Source organism: Neophocaena asiaeorientalis, unplaced genomic scaffold (assembly GCF_003031525.2).
Source record: "Neophocaena asiaeorientalis asiaeorientalis breed wild unplaced genomic scaffold, Neophocaena_asiaeorientalis_V1.1 scaffold75, whole genome shotgun sequence".
Classification (NCBI taxonomy): Eukaryota; Metazoa; Chordata; class Mammalia; order Artiodactyla; family Phocoenidae; genus Neophocaena; species Neophocaena asiaeorientalis.
This window is the reverse complement of record NW_020172719.1, coordinates 451191-470045: the sequence shown is the minus strand read 5'-3', so window position 1 is coordinate 470045 and position 18855 is coordinate 451191. Positions and strand designations below refer to the sequence as shown.

The window sequence follows — 18855 nt, the reverse complement described above, 5'->3', positions numbered from 1 at the left end:
CGCGCCGCGGACCTAGCCTCAGCCGCCTCAGCCGCCTCAGCCGCCTCAGCCGCCTCAGCCCCCGCCGCCGCTTCTGTCTCGCCCTCCGCGCCTCCCGGCTCCGCCGCCCCGCGCGCCCTCAGCCCTTCAAGCCAGATGATGAACTTCCTGCGGCGCCGGCTGTCCGACAGCAGCTTCATCGCCAACCTGCCCAATGGCTACATGACTGACCTGCAGCGGCCGGAGCCCCAGCAGCCGCCGCCGCCGCCGCCCCCCGGCCCGCCGCTGGGGCCCGGGCCAGCTTTCAGCTCGCTCTCCCAGGCGATGAAGCAAACGGCAGCCTCGGCCGGGCTGGTGGACGCGCCCGCGCCCGCGCCCGCCGCCGCCAGGAAGGCCAAGGTGCTGCTGGTCGTCGACGAGCCGCACACCGACTGGTAGGTGCCCGGCCGGCGCCGCCCGGGGCTCGGGGCCGCTCCGAGGATGCTCCGGCTCACAGGGAGGTGTCAGAGCAACGAAAAGGAGGGTCTGGGGTCCCGCCGCGAGGAGACGGGGGTCCAGCGAGCGTGTGTGTGTCGAGGGCGGGGGGAGGCACTGGTCAGCCTGGAAAGGTGAAGCCTGCGGTGAAATAGTCCCTCAGTTGACTCAAATCCCCCCAACACATAAATGCTGGAGCTACTTTATCCAACAGGGAAGAGTCTTAAGAAATAGTCTTTTTTTTTTTTTTTTTTCTGAGGGAGGGGTGGAGGGAACAGACTTTTCTGCCTCGATACATCAAAGCTGACGTGAAAAGGGTCCCAGATCTCCCGAGGGACATTAAGGCCAACAAGAAAGGTTCTGCTTTATGGGCCCCGGGGCGAATCAGGAATGGAAATGGGTATTCGGGGGCTGGGAAGCGAGAGGGCGAGGGGGTATTTTTTCACCTGGTCCGAGTAAGGCTGGTGGGAGCCAGGTGTACATGGACTTGTTCCCGTGCAGCATGGTGAACTCGTTTAAGAATAATACAATTCTTGTATTTCCTGCAGCCCCAAATATTCTTGTATTTTCCCAAATCTCCAATTTGTGGATTAAAAAAATTTTGGGGGGGGTGGGTATGTGTTTTGGGGTGGAAGTGATGGTGCTTTTTCCAGCTGGAAGGATGATGACCGAGGTATTCTGGATCATTAAATATTCTGGATCATTAAAGGGACACAAATAAAAAGAGATGTGCCTTAATGCAGAAGATGGGAAACTTAAAAAATTCTTTTTTTTTTTTAAGGGATATTCCAACTTGGAAGGCTGAGGGAATTTGTGACCTCTAGTCGCTAAAAGCATGAATGAGGTCTATTTAAGACGAATTAGTTAAAAGAGGCTGTGTTTTATGGAGGAGGAAGTTGACCCGGGGATGGTTAGGGTGGGAGGTGATAGTGGAATTGACTGGTGAAGGGCTTGAAGAAGTGAAGAGGTGAGGAAAAGGGGTTGCTTTTTCTTCTGGAACATGGCAAGGGTTTTTTTTTGTTTTTTTTTTTTCTCCTTTCTTCACAAGAGTTGGGGTTGGAGACTAGACCTAAGTCTTTCCTCCCAAGAGGGAGGCACAGAGGGACCACAGAGCTTTTTATCTCCATTTCCTCTTCTGGCTGCTTCCCTGGTTTTCTCTATCATTTTCTCACTGGGAGACCCAGACGGAGAGAGTGCTGGCGTGGCTGTGATAAAAGTGAAATGTAGATGTGGAGATGCCCTCCTGCTGACTTGTGTAGTTGGCTTTTTCTTAGGACAGCAGAGTAGAAAACCTGAAGGGACCTTTGTAAGGAAATGACACAGGCACACGCAAGAGTGTAATGGGGAAGCTAAGAGAGTATATGATGGCGCCATTGGCAGTCCCCTAGGAGAATTACTCTCAGTTCAAATCAACAAGTGCTATTAAGTGGGAAGGGAAGGTAGCTAAGCTTTATTGAGCATCTGTTATATGCCGAACCCTGTACTAGGTGCACTAATATATATCTTATTGAATTTTCACCACCAAACTGAGGCTTAGAGAAAGTAATGTGTTCACAGTCAAATGGTAGAACCAGAATTTGAACTTAGGCCTACTTGACTCCACTTTTGCCACTCCATTATGTTATATTGCCTCATTATTATTATTATATTATTAGCAATATTAATAATTGGCCCCCTCTAGGGGCTAGGCAGTGTATGGGCCTTACAGAGAACTCACTCAAATTTGGGAGACGAAATGAAAACATGAAACAGTTAACAAAAAGGAATCTAGAATAATAAGTTGAGACTGGTGTTTCAGGCTTTCAATAAATGGAGTGATTAGAGTTATTGAGAGTAAGGGTCAGAGTTATTGGAGAAAGCTTCACAAAGGATGAGTCTTGAAGAAAGACCAGGAAAAGGAGGGGAGAAATGAGAATGAAATTGGTGCTTCATTTTTTTATGCAAGAATCTTGACCCTCCTATACCTGGTCCTGATCTCCTTTCCTGTTGAAGGCATTTGTTTTGGGTGTAATTACTAGTTAGGTACCCGCAGGTAGGAAGATACTCATTTGTATGGGTATGCGTTTATAACTGCGTCTGTGGCTTGGGATTTGAAACTCTCCTTGGATAGTATTATTCTCTAGGAAGACTGCCTGCCTGGCACGAACCACAGAACTTGCCTTGCCCAGGAGACTAGACTTCGGATCGAAGAAATAGAAGCCACTTTACTGTAGGCTGACTCCCAACTGTTTTCTGATGTTCTCTAAAGTAATAGCATTGATTTATTAAAACTCATAAACCCAGTTTGAGTCTAGTGCCTGACAGCAGTTCTGTGCTTCTGTGTTTCTGTGCTTAATGGCAGTTCTCAGAATTTTGCAGTCTGTCTTCTTTTAAGGTGTCTGTATTTGTTAAAAACATCGCAGTTAAGTATTGGTGAGTGGCTTTATTGAAAGGTCTCTATGAGTTAAGGCGCAGATGCCTGTTTATGACAAGCTCAGTGACTTAAAAGGGTGCTTTTTGCTCTAAAGACTGATTTTAATAGATTTGTCTCACAGTTTTAGCTACCTAGATAGTATTCTGTGAGCAGGTGTCATACATGCCTGATATTATTTTCCTGGTGCTTGCATAGGAAGTCAGAGTATAGCCTCCGAGTAAAATTTAAGAATATTGGTCCCATTTGAATTATGGAATGCTAAAATACGGAGGGTTTAACAAGTATTTAAATAATTGGAGATTTAAAGGAGGGCTTAAAATAGGCAGCGTCTTAGAGCAGCCTTGATACACAGCAGATTGTTTTGAATTTCTGTAGTGTAATTGTGGGCAATGGAATCTGGGGATCTTATCACTGACCAGGTTGATGGGAAAATCGGAGGGTGTTTCTCTCTTTCTTTTGCTTGAAATGTGTTTTCATTGGTTGCCTGAGATCTTTAGGTTAATTGCACATTAACGGATCACTGAAAAATATTTCTGTTCCACTAAAACGTGATATCAAGCTCATTATATACCTTTTTAGTTAATTATTACTAGTGTATATATATATATATATATATATATATATGCCTGAAAATGCATGTCTTCTTTCAAGGTTCGTACCTAAATTAGAAGTGCAGTTAATATTGCATTTTAATGATGTTTGTGCTTAAACAAGGAACAAGCGTCCATTTGTATATGTTGTTTTTTCTGTGTTTTACCTTCTCACTGGTTATGAGGTAAGTTTTCTCTCAGATTCTCCCCTGCCTCTGTTCCAGTGATTCCAATTCCAGTGACCAAGTGAGCTTTTTCAACCTCGAATGTCTCAATGTTTGAATTTGAAAATCAGTATAACAGGCATTCTGGAGATTATCTAGAGTATCTAGAGATTGCAGATTTGACAAGTCCACAGATGTTTATTGCACACCTCTGTATAGAGTATATATGCTAAGAAAAATGAGACATAGTATCTCTCTTCTAAGATCTTTCCATCTGGCTGGATAGACAAGATAAATACATTTTAAAAAAAGTTTACTAAAAACTTCCTCTTGTATTTGAACTATGGTCCTTGGATCAGCAGAATAGGCATCAACCGGGAGCTCTTTGAACTGCAGATTATCGGGTCCCACCTGACGCCTACTGAGTCCCACTTTGCATTTGAATAAGATCTCCGGGTGATTCACGTGCACATTAAATTTAAGACGCACTGAACTAAAGGGTATGTGATTAGTGCTAAAGATGTGGCAACACCACCAAGTACTATCACTTTTTGAGCAACTGCTATATGTCACATGTGATACCGAGTTCTTTAGAAATATCATTTAATCCCTACCACAGCAATGTATTGTACTGTAGACGTTTAAAAGAGGGAGTGATGGATGTGGGCTGGAATGGGAAGGGAATGCTTCATGGAAATAGTGAGATTTGAACTGAGCCTTGAAGAATTTAAATCAAAAGAGATAGGTTGGCTCAGTCCAGACAGTGGATGGTATAAGGAAAGTGCACTGGTAGAAAAGAGGGAGACAACCAAGAGACTCGATTGATGCATTATCTGGGAAGCGCCGGTTCCCATTCTTTTCTGGTCAGTCTTTGGGCATTTCATTAAGAATAGGGGAAGCGCAGAAGTCTGGACCAGTGCTTGTGTGTAGTTCTAGAAAAATATTTGAATTGAAACTTGGGGGGAAAGCTCCAGTGGTTTGAGGCTTCTCTCTGCCAAATATTTTATCTACATGTCCTATTTCTAACACAAACATACTGATTACATTGAATTTCATTGTTCATAGCAACATTAGCTTATAGCTTAGAATTCTAGGTTATTAGAGCTGGAAGATAATCCGGGTTACTTTATAAATGGGGGAAATTTAAAAAATAAATTTATTTATTTTTTGGGCTGCGTTGGGTGTTTGTTGCTGCGTGCGGGCTTTCTCTAGTTGCGGTGAGCGGGGGCTACTCTTCGTTTTGGTGCACGGACTTCTCATTGCGGTGGTTTCTCATGTTGTGGAGCACAGGCTGTAGGTGTGCGGGCTTCAGTAGTTGTGGCACACAGGCTCAGTAGTTGTGGTGCAGGGGCTTAGTTGCTCCGCGGCATGTGGGATCTTCCAGGACCAGGGCTCGAACCCATGTCCCCTACATTGGCAGGTGGATTCTTAACGACTGTGCCAGCAGGGAAGTCCCATAAATGGGGGAAATCTTTTTCTGAAGAAGCAAAGTGGCTTGTTCAAATTTACTCAGAACTAGGATCTAGAACTTCAGTCTTTCTTCTAAGCCCAGAGAAATGGAACAATTTGCCCAAGGTCAAATAAGAAGTTAGTGAGAGAATGGAAACCAGAATTTGCATCTTCTGACTCTTAAGTTACTCTATGAGTAGATTCTTTAAATTTAACCTTTTTTCTCCTTGAAAATTCTGTTTTTGTCTGCTTTTTTTTTTTTGCTGTACGCGGGCCTCTCACCGCTGTGGCCTCTCCCGTGGCGGAGCACAGGCTCCGGACGCGCAGGCTCAGCGGCCATGGCTCACGGGCCCAGCCGCTCCGCGGCATGTGGGATCTTCCCGGACCGGGGCACGAACCCGTGTCCCCTGCATCGGCAGGCGGACTCTCAACCACTGCGCCACCAGGGAAGCCCGTGTCTGCTGCTTTTAAAGAGTCACTGTGGAGTTGTAAGTGCTTAAAGAAGAACCACATGAGCATATTGCACTATATCTCCACTAGCAGTTTCACTGTCTTATTTGTGTTATTGTTGTTTCAGCAAAGGTCATTGTAAAATGGTTGAAGGAGGCTCTTAATTAGAGACCTAGTCATCAAACTCCAACAATATAATAAAGTTAGTAGGACTGCGCTACTATGATGACCTTGCTTTCAGGGACCCATTTTTACCTTAGTATCCCTGTCTGCCTAAGATTGTTTACTGTCTTTCTCTGCCCAAGTTGAAGTCTATGGTAACATTAGCCTTTTCAATATCTTGCTAAGCAAAATGTAATGGAGGCCTAATTAGCAAGTTTTCCAGAATTGCCTACTTTCCCTCAAATTTACAAAACAGTTTTAACTGGGATATGTTCAGTGCAGTGGAGCATCTAAACACAAGCCAGGTGCTGGGGATATAAGGTTAAGTTGGGCATAGGCCTTGTCCCCTGGGATCTTCCAGTCGAGTAGGGGAAACGACAGACGTTTAAATAGGATTTTAGTACACTATGGTAATTAGCATGCATAGGATGCTGTGGGAGCAGAGAGGAATGAAGATGGTGTGGTTAGAAATGTTTGTACCATTAAAAATGTGCCACTGTGTATTCTTTGATAAACCATTTTGCCTCTTTGGAGTTTGATTTTCTAAACTCTGTCAAATGAGAGGATTGAAACATTCTCTCAGATCCTTTACAGCACTACATTATTTCCATGTTACAGTTTTTGTGCCATTTTCTTTCAAAAGCTTTAGCTCTATGATTTATTCTATGTGGTAATGCTTGTAAGTCTTTGGAAGGGGAGGCATAGGTCAGTACATGGCTAAACATGTCCTTGGATGAAAAGCTCATCTTCGAGTACTCTCCATTCAGTACCCCTTTCTTACAGCATTGCTACCATGTGGTATCCTGAAAAAAAGGGCCTAATCCTGTAATGCCCACTGTGTATGTTTCCTACTCAGTAATGGGAATTGTGGACTTGTGGTTGAATTCCTGTCTCCCTGATAGCTCTACGAACTTTTGTATACATGCTGAAGTGTTGGCTAACAGCATTTATTTCCTGATCCCTGCCGTGTGCACTGTGTTGTACAGTTTGCACAACATATTCATACCCAATGTCTCATTTTATCTTCATAATGATGAACAAACAGACTCATAACAGTAGTCGCTTTCCAAATATTAAATAGCTATTAAGCTCTCCAGCTTGCCCTTTTCTGATGTGCATGAACACCCACGCTTGCTCTTCCTTCCTTTCTGGAGAACAGCTATTGTGCTCTCTGCTTCTTCCCCTCTCTCAGCCTAGGCGCTAAGATGTCTTTGTTTACTGGAGCCTTTCTCAGATTTTAGAGTCTGTTCTTTCTTTTTTCTTTCTGTCTAGGACCATTCTTCCATTCCATTCCTCCCAAGCACAGCTTTAATCCCTTTCCAGGATATATACCTCTCATCTATTTCTCCTCTCAAGGGGTCTAACAACTTTATGCGGTATCTTTAGCCCGATTTAATCCTACAAAAAGAGGCTTGGGCTTTGTGGGGGGGGGAAATTGAAGTCCCCTTTCTCTATTGTGGACTTGAATCCTTAGAGGGCCCTAATATTAAAATAGCACAGCTGAAGTCTGTTTTCTTTTACACTTCCAGGTTTCAGTGATATAGAATGAGTTTTTTGTTGTTCTTGTTGGACCCTGTGATGTGACTCAGGGACACATATGGATATAATTCCCTCTGCAGTCCCTGTCACCCCCTGAGGAATAGCCGATGATGAGAATTTAAGTTCTAGAGAGTCCTATGTTTACTAACATTTTAACTGTGGGACAAAAGGGTAGCAGTGAAAGATTGATCTGCTAATCAGTTAGCAAAGAGCTAATAACTCCAGTGTGTTAGTTTCCATGAAGGCTACAAAGTAAGTGAAATACTTGGAATCAGACAGTTATATAATACATGCTTTCACTTTTGAGAACTTGTAGGGAATCTCAAGGAAGACAAAATTAGCATTATCTAGTGGAAAGAGCATCGCAAACATTTAAAATATCTGGGTCAAGCCTCTACTCTGCCGTGTAACTTTGTGTCACCATAGGCAGTTTAACACTTTAAGCCTCTTTTTCTCTTTCAAAAATTAGGGATTTGAGCTAAATCATTTATCTTCAGAGTCCTTTAGAAACCACTTTAGAAGTCAAGTAATTTCTAAAGGTTAGATCGTTTGACGATATAAAGACTTGTTCAGAGAAGGAAGAAATCACTGTGGGCTGGTGAAGTCAGAAAATATTTCACGGAAGGGGCTAGGTCTGAGCTAGGCTTTCAAGGCTGAGTGAGATTTAGATTGGTGAGGAAGGAGAGAGGCATTTCAGTTAAAAGGAAGAGAAAGAGCAAAATCATAAACACCAGTGAGTAAAATGTGTGCAAGGGAGCTTTAGGCTAGTCAGCACACAGGTTTCAGGGCAGGGAAAAGAGGGAGAGAGGTTTGGATAAGCGGGGTGGGAGAAATGATGGCAATAATATCTAATGTGTCGAGTATACAATGTGCTAGGTAGGTGTTCTAAGTAGATGTATTAACTGATTTACTAAGTTATGAAATAGATTACTGTTATTAACCAAATTTTGCAAATGAAGAAACGCATAGCGAATTCAGGATTTGAATCCAGGTAGTACAGCTCTGAGACCACGCTCTTATCCACTATGCTCTGTAATCACTAGGTAACAGTGTTCCAAATTTCTCCTTGCCACTTAACACCTCGGTGTTTCTTTTCCTCAGTGACACGGACACCTGTTTTACCTCGAGCAGTTTCTTGTTTTTTGTGAACTTGTTTCTTCCTATATAAAGAGGAGTTAAAGTATTTCTCATTCTTATGAGAATCAATTGACATAAACTCTCAAAATGCCTAATGTGACTGGGACCTGGGAAATGTTCAATAAAAGTTCCACCATGACAAGCAGATTTTCATAGCAACTTTGAGGCAACAGCTTACCATATGAGTCTTTATAGGAGCCTTCAAGTCAAGTAAAGTCATTTGTAGACAGGTTTCTGTGACACTAAAAGTAATTTTGAAAAATAGGGCAAGCCTAAATGAATATTCCTTCATTTTGGTTTTGGAGAAGTTTGTTGCACATAGTTTAGAAAACAATGATTACTAATGTTTTGAAACAGTCTTGGGGGAAGATGTTTTTGAGATGGCTTATTTGTAGAAACTTTATACTTTGAGCACTGTCACATCCATTGTCTCATTTAATCCTCCATAAGACAGTATTTGTGGGGCAGTAATTAATGTTATTTTCATTTACATATGAAGGAATTAAGATGGGGAGGTTACCCAAGGTCACATACTCAGGAAGTGACAAGAGTTAGGACTCCCACCCAGGTCTCTGCCTTTGGATCTTCTGTATTTTGCTGTGGGCTTCCTAGACTGAGTTGCAGGTGCCATAGAGCTAGATGGTGAGCTAATTTAGTTGGAAGCTTGTATTAAGTGGACAATAATGTTAGTTCTTCCAGCCATTTATTAAACTTTGTTTTCCATGGGTATTTAGTTTAATGATTTCCCTTTAGTGCTACCTTGGGATTCTCTTGCAGAAACTGCTAGATTTGACACAAAAAGCTAGTGAATAGAGCCATGGAAGGTGGTCACAGGAAGGATGGGACTGGTATTTATCTTCTCTGGCAAAACTGGAACCAGAAGACCTAAAGAAACATCGTGGTGTTTTGGACAGCACAGGAGATTTGGAGTCAGAAGGTCTGGGTTTAATTCAGCCATAGCAAGCTTCTATTCTTCCCTGAATCTCAGTTTCCTCATCCTTAAAGTTGGAGTAATAAAAGCTGCCCTGCTTTCTTCATAGGATTGTTGTGAGGTCAGATTGCAAACTGTAACATACACAACAGATTTAAATATGTATGGACTGAAACTGTAGCAACAGGTGGGACTGAGAGGAGATATGAGGAAGAATTCCCCACTTAATTTCCTCTTAAGTATTATCATGGGCAGTTTTTCTAGTTAATTAGGAGTAGAAATTTGGGGGAGAAAATAGGTTTTTCCCTACTATCAGGGCTGCTGATTCTAGTCAGAACTGTGGAAATGGTGAATTTTGTTTTTTCACTTTTCTGTGTCTTCTCCCCCCACTGATGCCTTTCACTCTGTGTCCATGGACTCCTGTGACCTGGGACCCATTCCAGAGGTGAACATATTTTCTAAAACAAAATTGGGACATGAGGTCTTATTTTTCAGTGTAAGAAATAGTCTGAGAGATTTTTAGATGCTGCAATATGGGAATTGGGGGGAAATTTTAGTGGTTGGTGGTTGGAACCTTCTTGAAATCCAGAGGTTCCTGGGAATTGGCCAGATTGTTGTTGGCATCCTTATTTCCTAGCTTTTTATTTTCAGCAGGCTGAGTTAATCTTTGCTCAGTGTGAGTTGTTAATGGCTGTTGGCAATCCCTTTTCACAGGTTTTTGCATTTTCATAGAAGAAGCTGGAAAATAGAAAATCTTCTCTGACCCTAAGTAATGAATAGTACAGTTTTAGCATTAAGATTGGGGGAAAAAGAGAATCATTCTTTATTGCCCCGCACCCACATGAAAAGTCTACTCTTTAAAAGAAAAAACTTGGCAAAGAGGGATGAGATTGGTTTTCCTGTAGCCACCGGATGACTTACTTACACACTCAGATCAGGTTGAAAAATGCACTGAACTGAACTTTCATCCTGGAAGGAAACTGTAGCATGTGTGATTCTGTAATTAGGTCACATGTTTAAGTAAAACTTTATAATTTATTATATACTTCGACTTGCATGTATCATCTAATTTAATTGTCACCTTAACCTTGTGAGGTAAGTTGGTATAGTTGCCTGTTTTGATTAGGAAACCAAGGCTCAGAGAGAGTGTGGTTTGCTTAGAGTTGCTACATGAAATAGGTAGAGCTGTATGTAAAATCTAGATTCTTTCTCTGTACCCTTTTCTCCCTACTCAGTGCCCCTTTTCTCTGTGCAGCTAAACTTTCTGACCTCTGCGTTAATCAATTATGATCCTTTTGCCTCAAAGCACCAAGAACAGATAAGAAATTGCTTAAGCTGGAAATTGCCTGTATGGTCTGTGACAGGTGCTGCGTAGGTTGGTTGAAAAATAACTTAAAGATTGCCTCCTTTCCCTATGTGTTTTTTGTTAATGCTTATAATACTCTGACGACTTAGAGTCCTTCTGGTGCCTCTGGTGTATTTCAAACTGATTTTAAGTTGTCAGGAGAGGGGATTTTCACTCCAGAGCTCAATTCCTTTAAAGCTTCTTATTATCCTTTTGTACCTGGAAACTTATTTCTTAGCCAGAGCTCAGGGTGGCATCAGACTTAAGTTCTTAAGTTCCTACTAAAAAAACTGTTCCCTGCCGATCAATTTTTTTCTGCCTTTTTTTTTTTTCCACATAGCCGGTCCCTCTCGCTACAGCCCCCTCCCTCTTCCCCTTAATTCCAACTATAGTTATTTGCAAGATTCTGGGAGTTAAAGGGCAGTGAGTTTGGGGTAGAGAAAGCATGTGAAGCTCCTGTCCCTTCTGACTGCTCATGTTCCCTGAATATCATGGAAGCACCCTGCTGCTGTGTCCACTTAGCAGAACCTGTGCCTTTCTCCAGACCCTTCAAGAGCAAAGGTCTGGGTGGTGGCCTTGAGGGAAGAAAGACTTCCCAGAGATTCTTCAATGAGTTGATTTGGTTTTTCCCATAGTTAGAGCTTAAAAACAGGCATAGAGATCAGCCTTTTGTTTTGTTTTGGGTTTTTTGGCCTCAGGCATGTGGGATCTTAGTTCCCCGACCAGGGATGGAACCCTGGGCCCTCGGCAGTGAAAGCGCAAAGTCCTAACCACTGGACTGCCAGGGAATTCCCACCTTTGTTTTTACTGGTCTACTTCCTTTCTCCTTCTTGGGGATTATTTTGAGGTTTCCCATTTATCTCATTAATTCCTTCATGAAGTATTCCATGGGAACTAGTGCTATAGTGCTGAACACAAGAGACGTTGTCCTGTCTTCACAAAGCTTATGGTTTATTTGGGAAGATAGTCAATTAAACAAGCAGTGTAATGAAGTATGATTTATTATTATATCAACATGATTAAACGAAGTTTTAAATAGAACATGTTTGTCTCATAATTTCACCATAGCAATAGAGCAGCTGCTGTCACATTTTTATGTTCTCTTCCAATATTTGTCCAAATGCAGACATATTTTTACATAGTTGTGATTGTTGTCTAGCTATAATTTCATATTTTGTTTTTCTACTTGTAAATAATGTTTACATATTGTCATATAGTCTTAATAATTATTATATATTTTAATAACTGTTGTACCATGATTTATTCAATTATGTTTCTATTAGAGAACTGTTGACTTCCAATTTTTCAACATTATTACGTAGTAATACCATAGGCATTCTCAGTTTTCAGGAAATGAACTATTTGATCAAAGATTATGATAATACGACTCTTAGCGTTGGATCTCTTGGCTCAAACCTCAATGAAGAACGCAATTAGTTGCCAGAATTAATGAGAATTGCAGGACACAGTGATCACTGACACTTCGAATGCCTTTGGGACATTGGGGCTATGGCTTTCTGAGGGTTGCTTAAAAAAATTATGATGATATATGTAGCTTTTGATAGATACTGCTATATTGCTTCCTATAAAAGGTTTTTCCAGTTTGCAGTCCATCAACTATATTCACTTCACTTTTCAGCATGCAGTATTATCTTTTTAAGTGTTGATATGATAGGTATGAAAGCAGTATTTGGCTATTTTACCATGTATTTCTACGAGTACACATGAGTTGAATGTTTTCCCTAATGTTTGTTTATAAATATATTATGTGAAATGATTGCTCTGGTTTTTTGGCATTTTACTGGTTGATTTGCTAACTTGACAGTTTGATTTTGAATGGGATATTCATTGTCAATGAAGAGGAATGGATAACTGCGTAGAATGTCTTCTTGGGGATTTGCTCTAATTTGACAAAAAACTTCTGTGATTGTGACGTTAAGGGTCAGATTCTTTGAGCTAGAGTCAGTACTCTGTGTAGGACTGACACCTGTGGGGTCTGCACTGGGCTGTGAGTTCCTTCAGGGCAAGGGCCATGTTTTACTCTTTGACTCAGCATTTAGCAGCCTGTCCAATGATAGGCCTCAAAAAATTGTTGAAGGAATATGACTTTCTTGGGACAGTCTCCTTCTCTAAATATCATTCTCACATCTTCACCATTTAAAATTCATTCTTTGGTTCTCAATGACTTTCTAATCTTGGAGGCCTCTAGGAATTTATAAATACCTGTAAAGGATACCTCCTGGAATTTATAAATACTTCTAGGATTTATAAATACCATCAATGCCATGGTGGTCTCAGGCAACATATCGGAGATTATAACCACAGTACGAGAGCAGTACTCTATAGGGGTGGAATAAAAAATAAATACCTGGTGATGGAGGAGTGGAGAGGGGGTGAGAGAGATGCTCAGAAGAGTAGTAGGAAGTTGTCAAGAATAAACCTCATCTATTGCAGAGAATCCCAGGAATATGAGAACAGGAATGTAATCTTAGCAGTCACCTGAGCTTTGGTGTCCTTATGTGTAAATGTGGATGAGAATGCATACTTTCCAGGGTTGTTGTGAGACTTTATTTAAATAAAGTAGGTTATAAAAGTGCTTTGTAAACTCTAAAGTGCTATGTGGATAAAAAAATCATTGTTATCATCACCATCATGTAGGTAACCAAGGAGCAGGGGGATAAAGTTACTTTTATTTTTTGCCAGGAGCTAGATTTAGTCTTCATATTTTGCAGTCAATCTTTATCATTTGAAGATGAAATAGAAGTTTCTAAAGTATTATTTTCCCGCCAAGGAAATAGTGAGGAAGGATGGAGGATGTGGTTGGGTAGCTTTAGGGACTGAATAGACTTTGTTAAGCTTTTTATCACTTTACCAAATGATTGGTTTCTTTCTGCCCAAGTCCTTTTCCTAGAGAATGAAGCACAGCAAAAAGAAGAGTAAAAACAACATGAACATGGCAAAAGCATGGGCCGTGTTCAGAGGCAGTAAGTGATTTGATTGAGGCAGTGGGTTAAGATATGGAGGAATCATGAGCTGATCCTGGAATAGTAGATTAGGATCCAATAAGGACAACCTTGAATGCAAAACTCAGAGGTAGTCAGTGGGGAATAGTGAAGGTTTTGGAACAGGGGAGTGATTTGATCAATGCCGTGCTTAGTAAGGTTTATCTGGGGACACTGTAGAAAATGGGGAGGAGGAAGAACTTGTGCAGGGCTGGAGACCAATGTAGAGGCATGTTTTCGTTTTCCATCTATGAGAGACTGGAGGCTTCTAATAGGACCATGGCCATGGAAAAGAAGGAGTGGATACAAGGATATCAGAGAGTATAGTCCCAGGCTGAAGGAGCTCTGGGACCTTATGACCTTCAGTCTGTTATATCTCCCAGAGGTTTGTTTTCCCTGTAAACTTTTTAAAAGTTGAAGTATAAAAGCGCACAAATACTAATAGTTCAATGAGTTTTTACAAAGTATAAAGTATGACCCAAGTCGAGATATACAACATATCCAGCACCTGCTAAGCTTATATCCCCCTTCAGTCATTACTTCTCCTTCCCCAACAGGTAACCGCTATTTTGGCTTCCTTCAATATATGTTAATTTTGCCTGGTTTTGAGCTTTCTATAAATAGAATCAGTACAAGCTCTTTTATGTCTGGCTTCTTTTGTTTGACATCATGTTTATGCGATTTTTCTGTTTTCTGGTATGGAGAATTAGTTCATTCTTTTTCAGTGCTCATTTGTATTTCGTTGTATGAATATATCACAATTTATTTATGCATTCTGCTGTTGATGGATGCTTAAGTTGTTCCCAGTTTGGGAACAACTATGAATAATACTGCTATGAACAGTTCCTTTACATGTCTTCTGGTGAATATAAGCTCTTTTTTATATTTATATTTCCTACCCAGGAGTAGAATCTGCTGGGTTATAGGGCATATGCAAGTTCAGCTTTAGTAGATACTACCAAGTACTTTATAGAGTTTTACAGAGTTTACCAGTTTCCACTGCTGTTAGCAGAGTTTAAGAGTTCCTCACCAATACTTGTGTCTTAGTTAGGTTGGGCTGCTATAATAAATACCATAGGCTGGGTGGCTTAATGAACAGTTATTTATTTCTAACAGTTCTGGAGGCTAAAACTCCCAGATCAGGGTGCCAGCATGATCAAGTTCTGTTGAAAGTCCTCTCCCTCGCTTGTAGATGCCGTCTGTCTTTATCCCCACATGGCAGAGAGAGAGAGAGAGCTCTGATCTCTTCAACTCCTTATGAGGGCACCAATTCCATCATAGGGGCTCCATCCTTACAAGCTTATCTAAATCTGATTACCTCCCAAACTCCCCACCTCCAAATACCGTCACATTAAGGATTAGGGCTTCAACATATGGATTTTGGCAAGGGACAAAAAGATTCAGTCCATAATAACTCAGTATTATAGTATTTTAAATTTCAAAGGCTTTTATGTTATAAGAAACTTGAACAGAGAGGGCTATATCTAGCATAAAGGAAGAAAGGAGCTACATTCTTCCCTCTGTATCCACAGGGGATTGGTTCCAGCCCCCCCTCCCCCCCAGCAAAGTCCATGGATGCTCAACTCCCTTGTGTAAAATGGTGAAGTATTTACATATAACCTATGCACATCCTTCTGTATACCTTAAATCATCTCTAGATTACATATAATACCTAGCACAATATAAATGCTAGGTAAATAGCTGCTGCATGGCAAATTCAAGTTTTGCTTTTTGGAAATTTCTGGAATTTTTTTCCCAAATATTTTTGACCCCCAGTTGGTTGAATCTGTAGATGCAGAATCTCAGATACAGCAGGCTGACTGTACTGGTTATTGAAGGCCTGCCACATACCAGATACTGCCTAGGTGCTTTTACTTACATTGTCTCATTTAATGAAGATAATACTCCTGTAAACTGTGTGATCAGTGTTATCACATTGATTTTACAGGCCACAAAACTGAGACTCACAGGTTCGGCAGCTCATATTTGCTGTCTAGAATCCAATCTAAATCTGCTTGAATCCAAACAATGACATCACATAAAACTGCAGTTTGTCAGTGTGGTGTTTTCGGTTTTTTGGTGGTTAGAGGAGGCTCTTCTTGGGGACCCTGAAGTCCCATCATATAGGTAGCCCCCTTCTGAGACTTAGTACTTAGCTGACGCTGTAAACAGCAGCCTCCCAACCAGGCACCTCCCCCGCCTTGCGCCCTTTCTGCTTCCCCACTGAATCACTCAGCAGCCGGTCATTAAGACTGTCTCAAGGTAGATATTATACTGGCACATCCTCTGCTCCAGCTGGCAGGATGACGGAAGAAGCTCCCATGGAATTTTTAACCCTAGCCAAGCCTCTTATTTCTCTCTCTTACCAGCTTTCTTCCTGTAGCTTTTGTCCCTCTCAAGACTAGGAAGACAGGAATGACATGTCGTAGAAAGAGCTAGAAGGCAGGAGACCTAGGTCCTGACCCTAACACTAAATTGTATGCTTTTGAATATCACATCTACCTGCTCTTGACCCGGGTTTTTTTTTTTTTTTTGCTTTTTTTAATTTGTCAATTTGTAAAGGTTTTTTTTTTCTCTATTATTTATTTATTTTTAAAATTTATTTTATTTGTTTGGCTGCATTGGGTCTACGTTGCTGGGGGGGGGCTTCTCATTGCAGTGGCTTCTCTTGTTGCGGAGCACGGGCTCTAGGCGTGCGGGCTTCAGTAGTTGTGGCTTGTGGGCTCTAGAACGCAGGCTTAGCAGTTGTGGCACACGGGCTTACTTACTCCTCGGCACGTGGGATCTTCCTGGACCAGGGCTCGAACCCATGTCCCCTGCATTGGCAGGTGGATTCTTAACCACTGCGCCACCAGGGAAGCCACGGGTTTTCTAATTTGTAGAAAGAGGGCATTCATTGGACTGGGGTTAGTGGTTACATGGGCCGTCCTTAAGGTTTACTGTGGGAAGACTCAAGCAGAAGATACTTTGAATCCTCTGTATATTATAAACAGAGCAGCTCTGGTTTTATTTGTTGTGTACGTATTGAGCTTCCTCCTGAGATTTTATAGTGAAAGATTATATGACACGTACATGCTTGAAATACACTAGACTAGGTGATATCTACTAAGTCAGTGTATCACTTTGTGAAAACCTTATGAAAGATTATGAGTGACAAAACTGAAATGAGCAAAATTTTCACCCTTTACATTAAAAAAAAATATGTATACAAGGCTTCATCTTTCCTCTGTGGTCATGCTTTCCTCTGACCACTGTGAGGGAATGGAGGGGGTATAATGAATTTTGCCTAGGGTAGGAGGTTGGGGAAGGATTCACCAAAGAGGAGGCATCTGAGCTGGACTTAAGAGAAGAGTAGAGTTTCACTAGGTGGATTAGGAGGTTGGGGAGATAAGGCATTTCAGGTAGAGAAATAAGGCAGGAAGGCATGAAAAAACATTGCTATTTTGGAAATATTGTGTTCTTGGTATAGATATTGTATATGATGGAAAGGGGAAGAAGGAGGAAAGCTAGGCGATGAGGCCTCTTTGTAAAGGGACTTGAACATTTGAGGGCTAATGAAGAAGTGTATGTATCATTTGAATTAGCCCCGCTTCATTCATTTGGGGCTCCTTTAGACTCAGGATCCCTGATCCACACAGCAGTGTTTCTACACAGGAGCTATGGCAGTGGTGATGCTCACATACTCAGAAGTGACTCTGGATAGAGGGAACCTTGGTGGCCTGGGTCTACATTAATTTCTTCTTCTTAATTGGCTCAGAGTGCTGGATATATATGTGTAATACTTGTGTAAAACGAAAGGGTAGAGGGGTGGGGGAGGCTCTGCTGCTGGGCAGTGACTTTCCACACTGTGATAAACTCAGTGGTGTCCTTTCCATTTAAACTCATCATCAGGGGTGGAAGTGGAAGATTGTAATTTTACCTCCTGTGTGAAAAATTAGAGTCAGGCTTATGGCTCCGACTTCCCAGCTCTTCTCCATAATGGATCTTCTCATTCTGTCCCTGGAAGCGTATGTTTATTTGTAATGTATTACATTCGTGGTAATTGGAGCAGCGTGGCTTTTCATTCTCCTGTCAAACACTCGTCTCCCTGCCTAGAGAGCCTCAGAGCCTGATAATAATGAGCCTATGAATTGCATTAGGTCAGGAATTAGGTTCCCAGTTAAACATGTATGAAGGGTGTCTCACCCATTTGCCCTCTTTTTTCGTTTGTGCCCTTGAGATGTCCCTGTATCCCATGAGTCCTATCCTGGTTGAGGACAGGTTTCAGATTGGGGCACAGTATCTGCCCAGTTGGGGCCAATGTCACCTTCATTCATTTTACAAAATAGTGAGGAGTGAGCTGACATTGACTGAAAAGTTACTATGAGCAGGCACTTCACATAAATTACCTCATTGACTCCTTGCACCTTAAAAGAGGTGTTATCACCATTTTACATATGAAAAGATAGTTAAGTAACTTCCCCAAAGTTGCATATAGCTGGAAAGTGGTAAGTGAGGATTTGAATCTTTGTCTGAATTCAAAACTCATGTTTTGTCCATTTCATGACTCTGAAAGCAGAATAGTTGTGCATATACAGTCATAGCAACTTTGTAGCTCGATGGAAAAATTATAGGTGGGGGGCCTTTAGGCATTAGAGCCAGAAAAGAGGCTTTGGAGAATCAACACTAAAGGCTAATCAGAAGAGTAGCCTTATAAAGTGTAGAGTGTAAAGAGTTAAAGCAATTCTAGTACTTTCCTCACTTTGGGAATGAAACACATTATTCTGTGGCCAGTGGTAAGTTTAGATAATATCCAGGTGTGAGGCAGAGTAGGAAGCAAGAGAGTAATATGATATGTAGCTGGGGCTCTTTTTAAACACTGAGATATAATTTGCATGCCATAAAATTCACCTTTCTGAAGTGTAAAATTCATTGGTTTTAGTATACTTATGAGATTGTGTAACCATCACCACTATCTAATTCCATGTCTTCATCACTCCAAAAAGAAACCCTATACCCATTAGCAGTCATTCCCCAAACCCCCTTCCCGCAGGTCCAGGCAACTGCTTATCTACTTTGTGTCTCTATGGATTTGCCTATTCTAGACATTGGATATAAATGGAATTATATAACATGTGACTTTTTCTTCTTTTGCGTCCAGCTTCTTTCTCTTAACATAATGTTTTCAAGGTTTATCCGCATTGTAGCATGGACATAAGAAAGAACTACATAAATAGCACT

General features: G+C 41.4%; 1 protein-coding gene across 2 annotated transcripts in view; it reads left to right on the top strand.

Annotated features, from left to right (window-relative positions):
• Positions 1-129: 129 nt before the first annotated feature.
• SYN2 (synapsin II) overlaps positions 130-18855 on the top strand; it is a 144826-nt gene continuing 126100 nt past the window's right edge. Inside the window, exon 1 of one of the 2 annotated variants that reach the window (XM_024740191.1) lies at positions 130-413. In XM_024740191.1, coding sequence (XP_024595959.1) covers positions 136-413 — 278 coding nt within the window. In that variant the 5' untranslated portion in view covers positions 130-135. The remainder of the gene's footprint in view (positions 414-18855) is intronic. The other variant, XM_024740190.1, reaches the window with a different exon arrangement.